General features: G+C 38.9%; 3 protein-coding genes and 1 long non-coding RNA gene across 5 annotated transcripts in view; 3 read left to right on the forward strand and 1 right to left on the reverse strand.

Annotated features, from left to right (window-relative positions):
* LOC120105156 overlaps positions 1 to 4,134 on the reverse strand; it is a 17,648-nt gene extending 13,514 nt beyond the window's left edge. Inside the window, exons 1-2 of the long non-coding RNA XR_005507531.1 lie at positions 4,096 to 4,134; positions 61 to 143 (exon numbers count right to left, since the gene is read on the reverse strand). This is a non-coding gene — a long non-coding RNA (uncharacterized LOC120105156). The remainder of the gene's footprint in view (positions 1 to 60; positions 144 to 4,095) is intronic.
* A 3,598-nt stretch (positions 4,135 to 7,732) lies between these two features.
* LOC120105152 (secreted RxLR effector protein 161-like) lies at positions 7,733 to 8,422 on the forward strand. Its single transcript, XM_039117350.1, has 2 exons — positions 7,733 to 8,126; positions 8,202 to 8,422. Exons 1-2 carry the CDS (start codon positions 7,733 to 7,735, stop codon positions 8,420 to 8,422), a joined length of 615 nt encoding a protein of 204 aa, XP_038973278.1.
* A 5,131-nt stretch (positions 8,423 to 13,553) lies between these two features.
* On the forward strand, positions 13,554 to 16,773 carry LOC103719047 (tonoplast dicarboxylate transporter-like). Of its 2 annotated transcripts, none has more exons than XM_008808115.4 (6): positions 13,554 to 14,343; positions 14,587 to 15,064; positions 15,486 to 15,529; positions 15,691 to 15,717; positions 15,832 to 16,342; positions 16,435 to 16,773. In XM_008808115.4, exons 1-6 carry the CDS (start codon positions 13,921 to 13,923, stop codon positions 16,467 to 16,469), a joined length of 1,518 nt encoding a protein of 505 aa, XP_008806337.1. In that variant the 5' UTR covers positions 13,554 to 13,920; the 3' UTR covers positions 16,470 to 16,773. The 2 variants fall into 2 exon arrangements, with proteins under 2 accessions (XP_008806337.1, XP_008806335.1); XM_008808113.4 differs by having other exon boundaries at positions 13,566 to 14,343; positions 15,622 to 15,717.
* A 387-nt stretch (positions 16,774 to 17,160) lies between these two features.
* On the forward strand, positions 17,161 to 18,231 carry LOC103699411. The gene has a single exon (XM_008781431.1). It carries the CDS (start codon positions 17,161 to 17,163, stop codon positions 18,229 to 18,231), a length of 1,071 nt encoding a protein of 356 aa, XP_008779653.1.
* The last annotated feature ends 798 nt before the right edge of the window (positions 18,232 to 19,029 follow it).

The raw sequence follows: 19,029 nt of genomic DNA on the forward strand, positions 1-19,029 counted from the left end.
GCGAGTGGTATTAGAGCATACATCATGAAAATGCAAGAGATAGCTAATACGTTGTCTAACCTCAAGGTATCCATTGCTGAAACCTTCCTTGTTCGCCAAGCTCTTAACTCTCTGCCTTCACATTTTGATAACCTGAAAACCACCTATAATGCCCAAAAGGAGACTTGGAATGTCAATGAACTTATTGTTGTTTGTGTCTAAGAAGAAGAAAGGCATAAGAAAGAAAGAGGGGAGAGTATGGTGCATCAGCCACATTTTTCTAAGGGTCCAAAAAATAAAGGAAACTCACATCGGCAAAAGAACAAATTTCACCAACCTCAAAAAAATTAAGTAAAACACAGTTAGTCTAACAATTTGAATGCCCCTAAACCTGCCATTAAGAAAGACTCAAGCTGCTGGTTTTGCAACATGAGTGGTCACAAGAAAGTGAATTGTTATAAATACAAGGCATGGTTAGAAAGGAAGAATAAAAAAAGGAGGTAATTCACTTGCCTTTGTTTGTTTTGAATCCTCTTTAATATATGTGCCACCAAATTCTTGGTGGCTTGAGAGTGGAACATCTATTCATGTTTCCAATTCTTTGCAGGGGTTCATAAACAAACACAGGACAAGTAAAGGGGAAGATAGCATCAATGTAGGAAATGGTGCCAAGGTCTATGTTGAATTTGTTGGAACGGTTAAGTTATTTTTTAAGTTCGGTTCTTATTCTATTTTAGAAAACACTGTTTTTGTACCATCCATGAGACGAAATTTGGTGTCTGTGTCAAGACTTGATGGGTTAGGATATTGTTTTAGTTTTGGTAATGAAAAATTTGAATTGTTCCAAAATTATGTTTTCATTGGTAATGGTTTTCTGTGTGATGGTTTATATAAATTAAATCTAGCCTCAAAACAATTTTTTATGAATATTGAAGGAAGTGGCGCCAAAAGAGCTTTGATAAAGGAGAAATCTTCTATGTTATGGCATAGAAGACTAGCATATATTTCTAGGGAACGAATTGAAAGATTGATTAAAAATGAAATTCTCCCTAACATTGATTTTAATGACTATGAAACATGTGTGGATTGCATAAGAGAAAAATTGACCAAAACAAAGAAACATGGAGCCACTCGTAGTAAAGATCTCTTGGAAATTATATACACTGACATTTGTAGACCCTTACCTCCTGCCTTGTGTAGAAGAAAATATTTTGTCATATTTATAGATGACCACTCACGCTATGGTTTTGTTTATTTAATTCATAATAAGTCTGAAGCCCTTGAGAAATTCAAAAACTATACGACCAATGTTGAAAAACAAACCGGCAAGGTGATTAAAATTATTAGGTCTGTGGAGGTGAATATTATGGTAAACATGGTGATATTGGACAACATATGGGACCTTTTGCTGAATTTTTGCAAAGTTGTGGCATTAATGCACAATGCACAATGCTGGGGATCTCTGAGCAAAATGGTGTGGTGGAGCATCGTAATCGCACACTAAAGAAATGGTTAGATGCACGTTGAGTGAGTCCAAATTACTAGAGTCTCTTTGGGGTGAAGCTCTTTTGACTGCCATGTATGTCCTAAATAGAATACCCAGCAAATCTGTTCCCAAACACCTTTTGAGTTGTGGACAGGTAGAAGGCCTAGTTTGAACCATTTTTGGGTTTGGGGTTGTTCGACTGAAGTAAAAATTTATAACCCAGGGGAAACCAAATTAGGGCAAAGAACCACTCGTTGTTATTTTGTAGGCTATCCAGGAGGCTTAAAGGGCTATAGGTTTTACTGTCCTGGTCATAGCACAAGGATTGTAGAGGCAAATAATGCAAGATTTTTAGAGCATGATGTTGGTGATTGTGTGTGTGCTACAAGATAGCATGATGCTTCAAAAGGTGACTTTACTACTATATCTCTACCTGTTGGATTAGATTGGTTCGTTTCTCAACCTATTGGAAGGGTGAAAATACGTGTAGAACAAGAACAAGAAACACCAAATCAACCTTTACCTACACCTCAACCAGTTAAACCTACTCAACCTGTTCAACCTCCTAGATGCTCACAAAGAGAAAGAAGGCCGGCAATTTCTAAAGATTATGTTGTCTTTTTGGAGAACAAGAGCATGGTGTTGATGAAGTGATTGATACAGACACATATAGTCAAGCTTTACTAATAAGTTGATTGATGCAATGAGGGAGGAAATGCAATCTATGGCACGAAATGGAGTATGGGAGCTTGTTGAGCTTCCAGAAGGTTTTAAACCTCTTGGTTGTAAATGGGTGTTTAAAACCAAGAAAGACTCAAAGAAAAACATTGAAAGATTTAAGGCTAGATTGGTGGCAAAAGGGTACACTCAAAGAGAGGGTATAGACTATACTGAAACATTTTCTCCTATTTCTACAAAAGATTCTTTCAGGATTATCATAGCCTTGACATCACATTTTGATTTAGAGCTTCATCAAATGGATGTTAAGACAACCTTTTTAAATGAAGATCTTTACGAGGAAGTTTATATGGTGCAACCTGAAGATTTTAAAGAATCAGGAAGAGAGAATATGGTTTGTAAGTTGAAAAAGTCTATTTATGGTCTGAAACAAGCCTCTAGACAATGGTATCCAAAGTTTCAGCAGGTTGTGTTATCTCTTGGTTTTATTGAGAATACAGCTGATTCTTGCATATATCTCAAAATCAGTGGAAACAAGTTTATTTTTTTGGTTCTATATGTTGATGATATTTTACTTGCTAGTAGTGACTTGGGATTATTGCATGATGTCAAAAAGGTGCTATCTAAGAATTTTGATATGAAAGATCTTGGAGAAGAAGCTTATGTGCTTGGTATTGAGATACACAGAGATAAATCAAAGCAACTTTTAGGTTTGTCTCAAAAGGCCTATATTGACCGTGTTTTTAGTAGATTCAATATGGAAAACTATAAGCCTGGCCTTGTTCCTGTTTGTAAAGGGGACAAGTTAAATAAAACCCAATATCCAAAGAATGATGTTGAACAGGATGTTAGATTTATGCCTTAGAAGCCAATCTGGCTGACACATTATTAATTCTGGAACATAGTTTTGTACTTGACTTTATTATTATTGAATAATAAAAGGGCATGTTTTTCATTTATATTGTTTATGTGTCTATGAATCGTTCAAAGAATTAATAAGATGATGATTCATATTCTCAAGAGTTGAGAATTTGAACCATGTGTTATTGGTGATTAATTCTTTAATGCTCCTGATTGATGGATCATCACGAGGATGGTGATCGATCCGATAAGATCAGTGCACAGATTGCTTTTTTTATGGATGAACGAGACTTGAGTCCACAGTGTAGGGACACTGAAGTGATACTGCAGGTGCTTGTTAGAGAACAATAGTACTGAGCATGACCAAACAAGAAGTCACTTGGATGTCTATCTACTCGTCAGTGACTTGCTTGATGTTGCAGTAGTATGATTAAACCTTGGACCTACGGTGTTTCGGCTATTCACAGTGAGGTTACTGTAGTTTGATTATATGTATACATGGTCTTTAGTCATATGGGTCCTTGTGGTATAGATTGGCTACAGTAGGTTCACTGTAGGAGTAGTGCATGCACCTATATGGAATCTATCGATCTTGGTAGATAAGGAGTGATCCTATGTGATTTATAAGACTGAGTTCGTAATACCTCGGTGAAAGTGAATCCTAGGTTCTTCGGTATTAAGCATGCTGATTTTTTTTTTTTAAAAAAACATGGTTGAACCTGATCGAGTTGCCTACGTACCCCTTCATAAGGGGGATCAAGCCATACGTAGTTCTTTTAAGTTTTAAAACGCAGCGGAAAAAACCGAATCAAATAATTTAATTCATGCATGCTTACAAGATCAAATCTAAAAATCAGCACCTTAAGAACACATAGGATTATGCCGGAATCGTTTAAACAATTATGCTAAAACTTTCATGCATGATTAACTATCAGATCTGAAACTTAAGAACTCTATTCCGATTAATCTCCGAATATCCATCGAATGGATTCTGGAGATAACTCCGTGAGGAGCCCCAAAGGAGGGTAAAACCTCGGAGAATCAGACCTAGACCCTGACTCCAAAATAAAATATTGATGTGGGATTAATACCTTTTATGATGGAAGAAACTTATGGATATGATCCTTGACTTCGCAGCCATGCACACGAATGGCCTCTATGAGAAGTACACGCGAAGCCCTAGGTAGATCGTCTTCCGCGGGAGTGCTAGCTCGCGCAGGAACGTTGCAATGGCTGAAGCTTTCTCCTTCTAAACACTCAACCTTTGATTGTTCTTCAAGGAGATGAAGGATGGACGTGAGGAAGAAGGAGAAGAAGGGATGGAGGCCCTCAGTAAATTTTTTTAGAATTTTTTAAAGCCTCTAAATATCGTATCTCTTAAACCCAAGGCATGGGGGTCTTTTATAGCCAAAAGACCACCCCACGCCTCACACCTAATTTAGACAACTAATTTGGCTGATAAAATTCCCAAAACATTCTGGTGGTTTGGCAGATAAGAGAAGATAAACATATCTAAATTTCGTACATTTTGGATCCCTAAAAGATAGGAATTCATGCATCCAAAGTTCAGCCGCAGACCATCCTATTTCATGCACCATGCAATCCCTACAAATTAGGAAATTCATCTAAATCTTTCTAGAAAGATTTAAGGCGCCATTTTTATAGGAAATATAGCCCCACGCCTCCTCTCTTCTCATGCCAATTTTTGGCTAAAAATAAAGAGGATAGGCATAGAAAATATTGGGGATAAATTAAGGTATCATTCTTCTCCAAGAAGATAAGGATGGGTTCCTAAAATTTAGGGATTCTTCTCCTTATCCAATTCTGATTATTTGGACTCATAATCCTCATCAAATAAGGTCTTCTAATTGATTTGGATCAAGCCCAATCCAATTGGGTCAAGTTCCATCAATTGGGACAAGCTCAATCTACTTGGGTTGAACCCAATCCAATTAGGTCAAACCCTGATGCAGCCCAAATTGAATCATATTCAATTTGGCTCAACCTAAGCCCAATTACTCAATCAAATTGAGTTCATTAGCAATCTAATTTCTAATTAATCCTCCAATAATTCAATAATTATTTTAATGCAACTTTTGCTTTGGATAATTTGTCAATCGAATTGACCAAATTATCCCTGAATGATTCTTAATCATCAATCAGCCATTTGATCAACCTAGAAACTTCTATGCGTGTGACCTCATAGGTTCGAACCTAAGCCGATAGTATAGGAACGTCTTCCTATACTAATCGATGTGACCATCTAGCAATGGTACCCGACGTCCGGATAGGCCGAATATATGCGAAGCAAATATTCTGGAACCCTGGACTATGGTTACTGTATAATTCAATCCCTTTGACTCCTAATGCCAGGATGACTTAGAGCTCACTGACAACCCTATAATTAGTACATCCATTATGTGATTAATTTTAGATATCCCGTGACTCCTCACTGGGATTACCCTGGCCAAGGTTTTGCTAAATTAATCACAAGACATTATCTTCTGTTTCCAGGAGGCGTCAATTCCATCTCGACTCATAACTGACTACACAAGTACTTGACTGCACCCAGTGACCTTCCGTCACTGAATTAGAAATTCAGGTAGTCCGGTACCAAAGTACAGTGAGTTGCTTGCTAGTCACAGGTTGCGATCTCAGGTCAGAGGGCCAAACTTATACCCATATCCACTCGGAACATCTCTTGACAGTAGAGCGTTCTGGAATTGGTCACGTTCGGTGAAATGTACTCCTACACTTCACCTGTGTGGCATACCAGTGTCTCCACACTCTTTGGTTAAGAGGATAACCAACGTATATGTCACACAACAACCTAATCTCGATAATGTTGTCGTCCTAGTAACAACATATCATTTGGTCGCGAACAAGTTTAAGGACTCAAAGATAAATCCTCCTTTATCATAACATAAGTCCTAAGGACTTCGTCATATAAGAGTTCATTTGAAGATGAAATGATGAATAATGCCAAATAACACTTTATTAATTTGTCAATTCATTTACAAAATTCAATCATCAATATGCTGACGATTGACATTTAGGATACAATTTCCAACACTCGACCGGGGCAGTATGTACAGTGCAAAAAGAGTTTTCCACTTTTCGAACTTAAGTCGAATAAATCTTGACATATGACAGACGATGGGGTTTGACGTGTTATCCATGACCTCCGTCCTGTAGGGATCAACGATAGAAGGACTGTATCATACGATAACTGCACTTAGAGGTTCATTATTTCATTCTACTGGGTAGCCACTACATACTGCTAGGTATCACTGGTGGATGGTGAGACTTACAGGGACTATCTTGATGATCGATGATCCCTGATGAGTTAAGTTGGAATTGTTCCAACCCATTGAAAGAAGTTTTCAATGATATTGTCATAGAGATCGCAATATATCTCACTACCAGACAGAATAGAACCTATGGGGTCACACACATTAGATGTATTGACCGATCTGATGGTTGAATTGTGATTTGGAATCATAAATAATTCATAATTATCAATTTGATTGATAATTGATGAAATCCGCTAAGAGTTAGTGAGTTAAAGAAGGAATAATTGCAATTAGATTGCATTTTAATTGAATCAATTGGATTTAAATTAATTGGACTTGATTATATTAAATTAGAGTCCTACTTGGAGTAGGATTTCTAAAGTTCTAATTGGATTAGAACTAAAATTTAATAAGTCCTAATTAGATTAGGAGTTCTTAAATCCTAATTAATTTTAATCTAATTAATCTAATGGCTCCTAATTAGATTAGGATTGAAGAATTTAATTGAGTCATAGTTCAATTAAATTCTAATTGGATTAGGATTTGAAAGAAAAGGAAATGGGTGCACCTAATCCTCTTTAGAAGAGAATTGGACCCCTAGCATTAGACCTAACCCCCTCACTTAATTTAATTAAGTGGGGGCTGACTTAAGGGGGGATAGGAAGGAGGGGTGTACGCCCCTCCTTTGCATTTGCGTGAAGAGAAAAGGAGGGGCGTACGCCCCTCCTTTGCATTTGCGTGAAGAGAAAAGGAGGGGCGTACGCCCCTCCTCTCTTGAAAATGTGGGGATAAGGATGAGCTCCTAAAATTTAGGAGCTCATCCCAATCCGCAAGGGCTTCAAAGAGGAGGGCGTGCGACCCCTCCTCTTATGCTTTTCCTTTTGGAAATACAGCAGAAAAGTTCTCCCCTCTTCCTCCTTTCAGCTGCAAAGGAAAAAGGAAGAAAAAGCTTATGACGTGGCCTTCTTCCTCCCTTTTTTTGGTTCCAACGCAAAAGAAAACAAAAGGCTGCAAAGGTTTTTTGTTCTTTTTCATTGAACCATCCTTCTTCTTCCTCCTCTCTTAGGCATTCAAGAGTTGATTCAAAGGAAGGTTATCAGCTATCAAAAGTCTTCTCTACAAGGGAGCTAGCACCTCGAAGAGATTTAAAGATTTAGATCGGTCCTTTGCCACGTGTGGATACCCATAGAGGCCGGACGTGTGTGTGGCTTCAAGCGAACCTTCAACAAATCCACGATCATCAAATTTGCGGTGATCATCTACCTGCACAAGGTGAAGATCTGATCTTTCTAATCATATAAAAAGTTTTTAATCCTAATCTATCTACGAATGATAATTTTAAAATACGTTCATGCGATGAACGGGATCTCGCGTATGCCCTTCCACCGCGTTCTGATTTTTCTGCAGCGTGCGTGGTGTCCCAACAAAGGAATCTATGAAAAATGTGCCATATTCTAGTGCTACACGTAGCTTGATGTACGTTGAGGTGTGCACTAGACCAGACATCGCCTATGCAGCTAGTTTGTTGGGTAGATATTCTTCTAATCCTGATCATGAACATTGGGTAGGAGCTAAAAAGGTGTTGAGATACTTGAAGAAAACTAAAGGATACTTGCTTGTTTATAAAAAAGTTGATAACATTGAAGTCAGTAGTTATGCAGATTCAAATTTTGCTGGTTACTCAGCTGATATGAAGTCTACTACAGGATATATTTTCATGCTTGCTGGAGGAGCTATATCTTGGAAGAGTTTCAAACAGTCTCTTGTTGCATCTTCCATGATGCAAGCAGAGATAATTGCATGCTTTGAAGCGGGGCTCATGCCATATGGTTAAAAAACTTTATCTTAGGGTTGTTGATTCCATCTCAAGACTTATAACAATTTATTTGATAACATGGTTGCAGTATTCTTTACGAAGAATACTAACAACTCGGGTGGTGCTAAATACATAGATCTCAAGTATTTTAAAATTAGAGAATGGGTTAATAACAACGACCTTTACTATGAGCATATTGCCATAGAAGATATGGTTGCTGATCCATTAACCAAGGGGCTTAGACCTATTGATTTTGTTAAACATGTTGAGCACATGAGCTTGCTGATGTCATTTGATGTGTTTGGTTAGTGAGAGTTATATATATATATATATATATATATATATATATATATATATATTCTTAAGACCATGTTGTTATTTGCTATATTTGAAATATTGAAGTTTGAAGTGATTGCTCTTTAAATACTTGTTATTTACAGTTATACATGTATGCACACTTGGCACTGCTTGATATAAAATATATCTTTAATTTACAGCATTGATGAATTACTTTTTTCTTTTTTAAAAAAATCTCGAGATGTAAAGTTTCACACTTCGGTTTAGAAGTGTAAAGGCTTCTATCTAGAATCATAAATGATATATAAAGTCTAATGCTTTGATTTAAAGGCATGTTGTCTTCTTTAGGAAGACAAAGGAAAGAAAATTCAAAAGGGTCTTTATGAGACCATAAAGTGGACTGGATGTGGAATTGGCATGTTATATAGTTGTGGATCACTTGTGCACAAATGTCACACTACACTTTACCACATTCAGGGATGCATGTCAATGAAATATTGATATTTGTAATTATGGAAGGTCTTGTGTTGATGAATAACACAATTACCGCCATTGTTCTTTATTGATATTTTCATTGGACCAGGTCCTATACTGAGATGTTCTCTTCTGAATCATGTTTATGTGGCCACAAATTTGTTCAACCCGAAAGTCATTTTCCTAAAATAAGTATAACACTTTTTTTTAAAAAAAAATAATCCAGCAATCAATGTTGCCCAAGTGGGAGAATGTAAGATTTTATTTAAAATCTGGGCTGCCATTGATTGCGTGTTTTATACTATTTGCGAAAAATAGGTTGAAAGTGATGCAAATAGATTGATCGGTAAAGCCCAAATAAAGTTATAATCCATAAAGTTTTGGGCTATGGTCCATCTCAGTATTTTTCTAGTATATATATATGTATATGGGAATGTGGTATGAAGGTATAGGTCCTGGTTCTTGGTTATTTGGATACCTTAATGGGAGGGCACAACAATGGGAGTACCTTAAAACGCTACTCTGACTCAATACTATATATATGAGCTAGAAGGTTGCTTGCCCCATTGAATGACAACATAAACAAAGAAGAGGGAGAGGTAGAGCCAGTCTTAGAGTTTCTTCTATATGTGAGAGCTGCTCTTGAAGAAAAATTGGATCAAAATGGCCGGACTAAATGGTATGTGATTAAATTTAGTTTATTATGGTGTTTTAATGTGTAGTATAATGATCCAGAAATTCTAATACTTTCTTACAAAGCTAATTGCCATGAAGATATGCGCCATGCATTTATATAAACAAAGATGCATTTTCGCATATGAAAGCAAATGACGTCTCCTGCTTCGGAATATTTGGACAATGGTGAGTGACGGAGTGGCCTTTCAGACTAAGCATATGTTCAGAGAAGCCAATAAGGCCGCGAACTTGGTGGTCTCTTATGTGGCCTGCCACTCTAAAGATACCGTATGGGTTGGGAAGACGGAGTTGTCTAGAACACTTCGAGACTTATTTTCTGATTTTATTAGATAAATCTGTTTTTGTGATGTTGGATGTTAAGACCCAATATTAAATGCTATGTGTGCAAGAACAGTCAACTTTGTTCGAAATCAGTTGTTAATTTTTCTTTTCTGTCTCTCTCTCTCTCGTGTTTGTTCTTCCTTCCCTATTTCTTTTCTTCTGAAAGCAACGGTTACTTGATCATACCAGTCATTAAAACTATGAGCAAGTCATGCATGTGATCAACGTTTTTCCACTTGCGGTGGAGTCCGGACTATATGTTTTCAAGGGATACAGGTGATGGGGCCTTTTGTCCTTCAGCTAACCTTGAAATCTTCAGGCATTGCCTGGGGCGGGCTTTACCTAGGCTGTAACATCGCCCCCTGATACCGGTACCCTCGGAGCGTTTCCATTCTGGCCTGCTCTCTTTGCGCTCAGCGCTCACCTTGGCAAGGAAGCATCTTGGAAATCCAGGTATCCCTACTTGGGGGTGGGCGGACATCAAATAACTCCTTCACCACGCAAAGCCAACGGTTGGCGAAAGCCGACAGCTAACAGTCTCACTGCCGCAAACCCCCCTACTTCTGACCAGAACCAAGTAAGAGCGCCAATTTCTGGCGGACGTTCAATCAAAGGACTCCAAGTTGATGTTGAGGATGAGAGAGCACCATTATTGGAGGTGGACCCTGCAAAAGAGCACCGCATAAGGAAAATTAAAAGCATTTTTCTTTTCTTGGAGATAATTGTTTTTTTTACCATGCCGATGGATTTTATGAAAATTATTGCCACTGTCTGCATACTTTCTGCACTCCAAAAGTAAAGAAGAGGAGAAAAAAATTTATCACATCCCCTCACCTCTCTTTGGTTTGATATGAAGCTGCCAGAATGCTGATAGCAGAATCCAGCAAAGTCCGGAAATGTTTGTCTCATTTACAAATTATCTATATCACATCACCTCACATCTCTTTGGTTTGATATGAGAGGAGTCTCATCAGTTTGAATAAGTTTATGGGATAGAGTTGGAAAACAATGGCACTGGTTAAGATAGAGATAAAGCAATTAGCATATAGTTTTAATTAATTACTCTGTACCATTAATATTTTTTGAATAAAATTTTGTTTCAAAGAGTGCCAGTTACCCAGGAAGAAAAACTGATGAACCCCTAACTGAACTCGCACTTTATGTAACATGGTAAAGATATATAAGATGAACATTTTTTATATGCTCTCGCTTTGATCATAGATTCAAAACCTAGTACAGGAAGAGTCTTTCTGCTGTCTATCATATAAAAGGAGCGTTCTTTTTCCACTAGTAATTAGTATGTGAGCCTTGTCTCATAATGTTATCATATGTAGGGCCAATATAGGGTATGGAAGACATGTGTCAGTTAGTGTGAAAGTTGCAAGGAAACGGGCCTTTATATGGATGCAATTTTGAAGATAATAAGATTATCTGTCAATTATATGGATAATTTGGTGAAAAATTCAGTTAATTATTTTGCAAGTTCATTCATGCATTATATGGATTATATAGGTTAAACATGAATACGAAGCACAGTTTTGCATAAAGATAATCATGTATTGTCATGATATATATCAGGGAGAACAGTACTTTGTAAATGGATGAGTGGTTAAACAAAAAATTGCTAATAAAGATGCATAATAATAATGCTAACTTCTTCAACTAAGATAGACTTTGTTATCTACTATTTTAGTTACAACCGTGGTATCTAAAGGATTCATACCATGATATCTGTTTGTTATCTAGGTTCAACGTACACTTCTAGTTGAAGTTATGGTTCTCCTACCTTACAATTTTTTTTTTGAGAGAAGTTCTCAATGACCTAATAGTTGCACTCTTTCTTTTAGCTCAAGCTGATACTCTCCGCGTCTCTTTCCCTAGACTGTAATCGGGGCTTTGCCCCTTTTCCCTTACTAGAAAAAGTAAAAAAAAATGTACCATTTCTCCAAATGAATTAGGGTTGTCAACCTTCCCCTTTCCTCCCTCTCCCACAAGAAAATAGTATGTCCTAGAGATGAAAGATAGGAAAAAACATGTAGATTCATTGAGTGGGAAAAAAAAAAAAAATGAAGAGAAGACCTTTTCTAATTAGTAACAAAATAGCGTTAGCTAAGCTAGTTGATGGTGGCATCCTACAATATTTTTCAATTAAAAAGATAAAAATAAAATAATCTTTTAAAAGGAGGAGAAATTTTTTTTGAAAAAAAAAAAAGGCCACGCCGAGTCTAACCATAGCATAGAATTTTCTTTGCAGGAGGTTGCTAAATCGAAAACGAACTCTCTTCCACTAACGTCATGCCATGCCTAAGCATCTCTATGAATGGACAAACTGTATCCCCACAAACACACAAAAGAAGTTATAAAGTCCATAAAAATTTAGCCGATCTACACGCACGTGTGTATGTGTGTATATATATATATATATAGTCCGTGGCACTAATTTTTCTTTTTTTTTTTCTTTCCTTTCTCAAGAAAAACATGATACATAATTTTTTGTGGTCTATATATGGCTAGGATCCAGCCAAGTATTCTTATCAGCTGCACCATCGACCGAAATTTATCCACGCTTGGTCCAGGCCTTTCCCCTCATAGGATTCCATCGCGTTGTGGTGAGGGTTTTGGAAGGGTCCACCATTGTTTAGGTGCGCCTCAAAAAAATAAAATTTCACAAGATTCGCGTACCAACGTGGGACACGTCCACAATTATTTAGATCATGCGGACCCATGAAAGTGGCCTGGTCCAATGAACGGAAAGCATGTGCGCGGGCGAATGGACCCCATGCGTCCGTCGTTGCCATCTCGATGGGTTATCGCCACCATTAATAATTGAACCATGTAATCATGCTACCGGCGGGCCAATGCATGCCATGACCCAATCCTCGATTATTGATGAGAGCAGAGAAGTAGTCGTCTACCTGAAAATTTTGTCTTCTGCCACGAGCTTATAAGCTGAATTTTTTGCCGTCTAGAAGCCAAGTGGCTAGGCATTACTTGGTTTGTACTGGCCCACCAAAGAAACTAAACATAAGTTCAGCTATATTTTGCAATTGATTTAGTATAACATAATAGCAAAAAAAATTTAGGAATTCTTTGTTGCGTATTTATGTATTATAAATTGATAGCTTATGCTTAGTTTTATTTATCAATCAGCGTGCTCGTATTTATGTATTCTTTCTATTGACAAAAAAAACTAACTCAAGCTAATAAGACGAAGGGAGAGGATACAGTGAAGGATTCTAAGATCTGTGGATTGGAGATGGGGAGCTGCTTAGAGTGCTCAAGGATCTTTTATTTTCTGATTTTGTTGGATGTATTCGTACCAAAAATATATGAATTATCCATTCTAGCAGAAAAAAAAAGAGAAAAGAAGAAGATCCAACCTTATTATTAGGTCAGTCAGCCTGGTTATGGTTATAGAATAATTATGTTGGATTATGGTAGTCATTGGGAGAGAGGGAAGGAAAGAAAGAATTCAGAGAAGGATATCTTTGAAGAACATTGAGAATACATAAACAGAGGAAACTGAAAGAACGACCGTGAAGAAACTGTTATCTAATTGAACATAATAACTTGGCATATACGATAGGTCTACTTAGGCACCGTATAATAACTTCTACACGCTTCTTTCCTCAATTAGAGTAATGAAAAGGCCTCTTCCTGATCTGATGAGCTGGATTAAGGAAGCAATTGAATTGGTGACGCACAAACTTTATCTCCTGGCTTTTGGAAGTCCGCTTGGACCTTCTCCTAGGAAGGAAAAACAGAGCTTTTAAAACTCTCTTCAATACAATGACTCCGAGTTAAACCTCCAATTCAAGGGAAAAGTATAAGACTGGACACATCCAACAAACTTTTCCTCCATTTGTTTAGGTGATTCCAAGCAATTCATGAGCACAAATCAAAACCACCCAGAGGTCATCTCTCTTCAATAACCTATAAAGGAGAGATCTTTAGAAAGCCAAACCACAACCAACAACCAGCTCTCTCTCTCTCTCTCTCTCTGTCTCTCTCTCTCTCAAATGGCTAATCACGCATTGAATCCAAGCTCAGACGATCCCAAAGCACCACTCCTCCCCCTCCATGAGCCTCCAGAGAGCTCCCACCACACTCCCAAATCAATTCTCACCTCCAAAACGCTCTCCATTATCTCGGGCCCTCTAGTATGCATGCTCATATTCTTCTTTGTCGACCTCAATGGAAAGCATGCAAGCCGAAACATGCTCGCCGTCCTCTCATGGGTGTTCTTGTGGTGGCTCACGGAAGCCGTCCCTATGGCTGTCACGTCCATGTCTCCTCTCTTCCTCTTCCCCATCTTCGGGATCGCCTCGGCCGACGATGTTGCGAAGTCTTACATGGATGATATCATCTCTCTCGTGCTCGGCAGCTTCATATTGGCATTGGCCGTCGAGCACTACAACATCCACCGCCGGCTAGCTCTGAAAGTGAGTTCTTTTACTTATTCAAATTGTTCGATTAGAGAAATGAATTCGGAAAGGGACTTTTTTAAAGGTATCTAGCTTTGGAACTTCGAACTAAATCAAAAGCAGTAATAAACTCATACATAGAATCATGTTCCGTTCGCATTCGAAACAGGCACCAGAAAGACCTGCTCAAGTTAGTTTCATAGGTAAATTTTGATATTGAGGTCCGATCACCATTGTAGTTATTATTTGATTGGGATGCAGATAACCTCATTGTTCTGTGGAGACCCTCTGAAACCACCATTACTTCTACTCGGGATCTGCGGCACCACTGCGTTCGTGAGCATGTGGATGCATAACACCGCAGCAGCAATGATGATGATCCCGGTGGCCACCGGAGTGCTGCAGAGGCTCCCCGACGGGGACTCGGTCCACCCGGACGTCAGGCGGTTCTGCAAGGCAGTGATACTTGGAGTAATCTATTCGGCAGCGATCGGAGGAATGAGCACCTTGACGGGAACAGGAGTTAATCTCATCTTGGTGGGGATGTGGGAGAGCTACTACCCTCAGGAGAAGCCCATCAGCTTCAGCTCTTGGTTCCTTTTTGGGTTCCCTCTGGCTCTAGTCCTCTTCTTTGCCCTGTGGGGTATCCTCTGTCTTCTCTACTGTTCAAAGAATTCAGCGAAGGCACTTTCTGCTTACATGGATAGAGCTCACCTGAAGAGGGAGCTTGAGCTACTAGGTAATTCTTCATTTACTGGTCTTTGGGGGAGTCTCTCTGTTCTGCTTTATATCTTCATACCTTGTATAGTTTCATAGAATCCATTAGTTCTCTGAATGATGCTATCTTATTAATAGAACATATTGCTGTTATAATTCTAGTTCTCTCTCTCCCTCTCTCTCTCTCTCTCTCTCTCGCTTATTGAAAAGGAGGTATTACCACCCGGTATTTATTGCTGGAGAAATATGTCATTACGTACGTAGTATGATTATATACATAGAAGGTGCTGTTAGAATACTACTTAATACTGCATGCCCTACTGGATAGAATACAGTAGAAATATTTTCACCATTTGATTTCACCTATAATGACATAGCCGTTCAAATCTTTTGTTTTGTCGAGCTTTTGTGTTGAGAAATTTGTTTTCTGTTCTGTGTGGCAGGTCCTATGGCTTTTGCTGAGAAGATGGTTTTAACCGTGTTCGGAGTAAGTCCTGATAATCCCCAAGCCTCTTATATATCTCGGTTCAATTAATCACAGAACTTAAAGTAGTTTTTTTGTGGGGCTGTCGCTTGCAGTTGCTCGTAGTTCTATGGATGACAAGAAGCCTAACAAATGATGTCCCCGGATGGGGGGCTCTGTTTCAGGATCGTGTGGGTGATGGAAGTGTCAGCGTAAGTGAATCAAAAGCTAACAACAACCATTTCCACAGTTTCGTAGACCAAGATCCTTGAGAAAAAAAGCACAGCTAAATGCAACCCTGGGTCCATTCTCTCTTTTCGATTCAGGTGATGATGGCAACCTTATTATTCATAATTCCAAACAAAAAGAACGAGGGAGAGAAGCTAATGGACTGGAACAAGTGCAAGAAGCTCCAGTGGAACATCATTCTCCTCCTCGGTGCAGGTTTTGCAATTGCCCAAGGTGTTCAAACTAGCGGCCTTGCTGATGTGATCTCTGCAAACTTGGACTTCCTCGAGACCGCCCCATCCTTGGCAATTGCACCACTGGTTTGTCTAGTGAGTGGGACGATTACAGAATTCGCATCGAACAATGCTACGACCACACTTGTACTCCCTCTTCTCGTCGAGCTAGCTCAGTCCATGAGGGTACACCCTCTCCTCCTGATGGTCCCAGGAGCCATTGGAGCTCAGTTTGCATTCCTTCTCCCCACAGGCACTCCTTCAAACATTGTGGGGTTTACAACCGGGCACATCGATATTAAGGATATGATCAAGACCGGAGTGCCGCTAAAGATTGTCGGCATTGGTGTGCTATCCCTGCTGATGCCTACTTTGGGTGAAGTTTCTCCCACACTCAAATGATTCACTTGTTTAGCTTGCACAATTGGATAGAAACATCGGCTGATCTCCTTTTCTAAATTGATGCAGGGACACTTGTTTTCGAGACCAACAAACAAGGATGAGAACAATGCCAAGCTCGATTCTCTTTCATGGTGCCACTTCATGCACGTCCATGGCAGATGAAGCTGTTAGTTCTATGAAGAGCCCTTTGCTGTAATCTATTCCTTCTTCTTAGGAAAACAGTAGTTATAACTTACATGTCCAGAGTTCCTAGATCTCCTTGAGTGGAAGTGGGGGCTTGCTCTGTTGGAATATTTCAACAATTTTTATGCATCAGCCAAGGAGCATTAATATTTTGCTTCTGTACATTTGTGTCTTATCCATTTTGAATTAAACAAGTGGTGGTTAATTAACTACCTTGTTAAATTCGAATTTGCAACTATCAAAAACTGTTTTGGTTAGTTAACTGAATTTGAACAGTTATAACTGTTCATTTTTTGAACAGTCACAACCATTGGATTATAACCATTCGTTGGTTATTAATTTGGGCTGTAGAGACAGAAGAAGGATATGGTTACAAAAAATCTTTGTTCAGAAATACATGCCTTGCAATCTGCATGTATTTAAATCAAAACAGTGTTGTATCGCCATAATGAAATTGCCAAGTGATTTTTCCCAATTGCAAACTAGCGGGAGGCAATATTCGTTTGTGAGATAGACTTACAATCGCCTCACTGTTTTACGACCAGTAGATTTCCAAATTCTTTTCTAACAATTCCTTTCCAACAATTCACAAATGAATATTTTGTTTCAATGGCACAATCATCAAACATGAGTACTGCCATCACTTCCCTCAATGTTATGCCGCAAGATCTATCAAAGCTTGATCGATTTGATGGCAACAACTACAAACGGTGGAAGGAGAAAGTGGAATTTCTACTTACAACTTTGAAAGTTCGATATGTTTTGGTCACTCCATGTCCCGCTGTTTCTATAGAGAATGCTACTAAAGATCAAATTGCTGCAAAGGCCAAGTGGGAGGATGACAACTACACATGTCGTGGGAACATCCTCAACACTCTTACTGATTCTCTGTTTGATATGTATGCACCAATGAAGCAAGCAAAGGAAATCTGGGATGCGCTGGAGAATAAGTACAAGACTAAGGATTCAAGAAACAAAAGCTATCTTGTGAGTAATTATTTTGATTTTAAGATAACTGATAATAAGCCTATTTTGAATCAGGTGCATGATTTGCAACTTATTGTGCATCAAATAATTGCTGAGGGCATTCCTATTGATGAGAAATTTCAAGTTGGTACTATTATTGCCAAGTTACCGTCATCATGGAAAGACTACCGAAAGACCCTTAAGAGAAAGGGTGATTTTCTCAATCTTGAAAGCCTTCAAAGGCAACTTCGGATTGAAGAAGCAAGACTTCGGGACAAGCAAGAAGAAAACGCTAAAATGACAAAGGCTGCCCATGTTGTTGAAATAGACAATAAAAAGGGGAAGCGGCCTTGGGCTGGAGATTCCTCAACTAAAGAAAATAACAAAAAGAAAAAGAAGGGGGCATGTCATTTTTGCAAGAAGAAAGGGCACTACATTAAAGAGTGTAGGCTCAAAAAGAAGAAAGATCAAGCCAACACTGTTGAAGAAAGTCTTGTTGCTGTCATAACTGAAGTGAATTTGGTATCTCATAATGCTGGTTGCTGGGTAGATATTGGAGCAACTCGTCATATTTGTAGTGACAAAAATCTGTTCAAAAAATATGAGAAAGTTGGTGACGAGATAGAGCTCTACATGGAAAATTCTTCTACTACTAAAGTTGCTGGAAAAGGCATTATAGAGTTGAAGTTCACATCTGGCAAATCAGTGACCTAACTTGATGTTTTCCATGCACCAGAAATTAGGAAGAATTTGGTTTCTGGTGGTCTTTTGTCTAAGCATGGTTTCAAGCTAGTCTTTGAATCTGACAAGTTTATCTTGTCAAAGAATGGAATGTAGGCAAAAGCTATGCAGAAAATGGGATGTTCAAACTGAATTTAATGAAAGAAAGTGTTTCTGTTTACATTGTTGATTCCTTTTCATTATGGCATGCTAGACTAAGACATGTTAATTATGGTTCTGTCCAAAGAATGGTTAATTTAGGATTGCTTCCATCAAATTTGAAAAATGATAAAGATAAATGTGAAACTTGTGTGAAAACAAAGTTAACAAGAAAGCCATTTCGTAATTCGAATAAATTTACTACTCAATTGTTGGAGTTAGTGCATTCCGATATTTGTGATTTGAATAATAAATTGACAAGAGGTGGTAAAAGATACTGTTACGGGGGAAATAAGCCGCCATGCCCCACGTGACCGGCACGCGCGCCCAGGAAGACTACGGCTGCCCTTTGATCCAGCAATCCGACCCCGAGTCGGACATCCTCGGCTCCGCAGCCCGACCCCGAGTCGGCTGCCCTTTGATCCAGCAATCCGACCCCGAGTCGGACATCCTCGGCTCCGCAGCCCGACCCCGAGTCGGCTGCCCTTTGATCCAGCAATCCGACCCCGAGTCAGCTGCCCTTTGATCCAGCAATCCGATCCCGAGTCGGACATCCTCGGCTCCGCAGCCCGACCCCGAGTCGGCTGCCCTTTGATCCAGCAATCCGACCCCGAGTCGGACATCCTCGGCTCC

Source organism: Phoenix dactylifera, unplaced genomic scaffold (genome assembly GCF_009389715.1).
Source record: "Phoenix dactylifera cultivar Barhee BC4 unplaced genomic scaffold, palm_55x_up_171113_PBpolish2nd_filt_p 000207F, whole genome shotgun sequence".
Taxonomy (NCBI): Eukaryota; Viridiplantae; Streptophyta; class Magnoliopsida; order Arecales; family Arecaceae; genus Phoenix; species Phoenix dactylifera.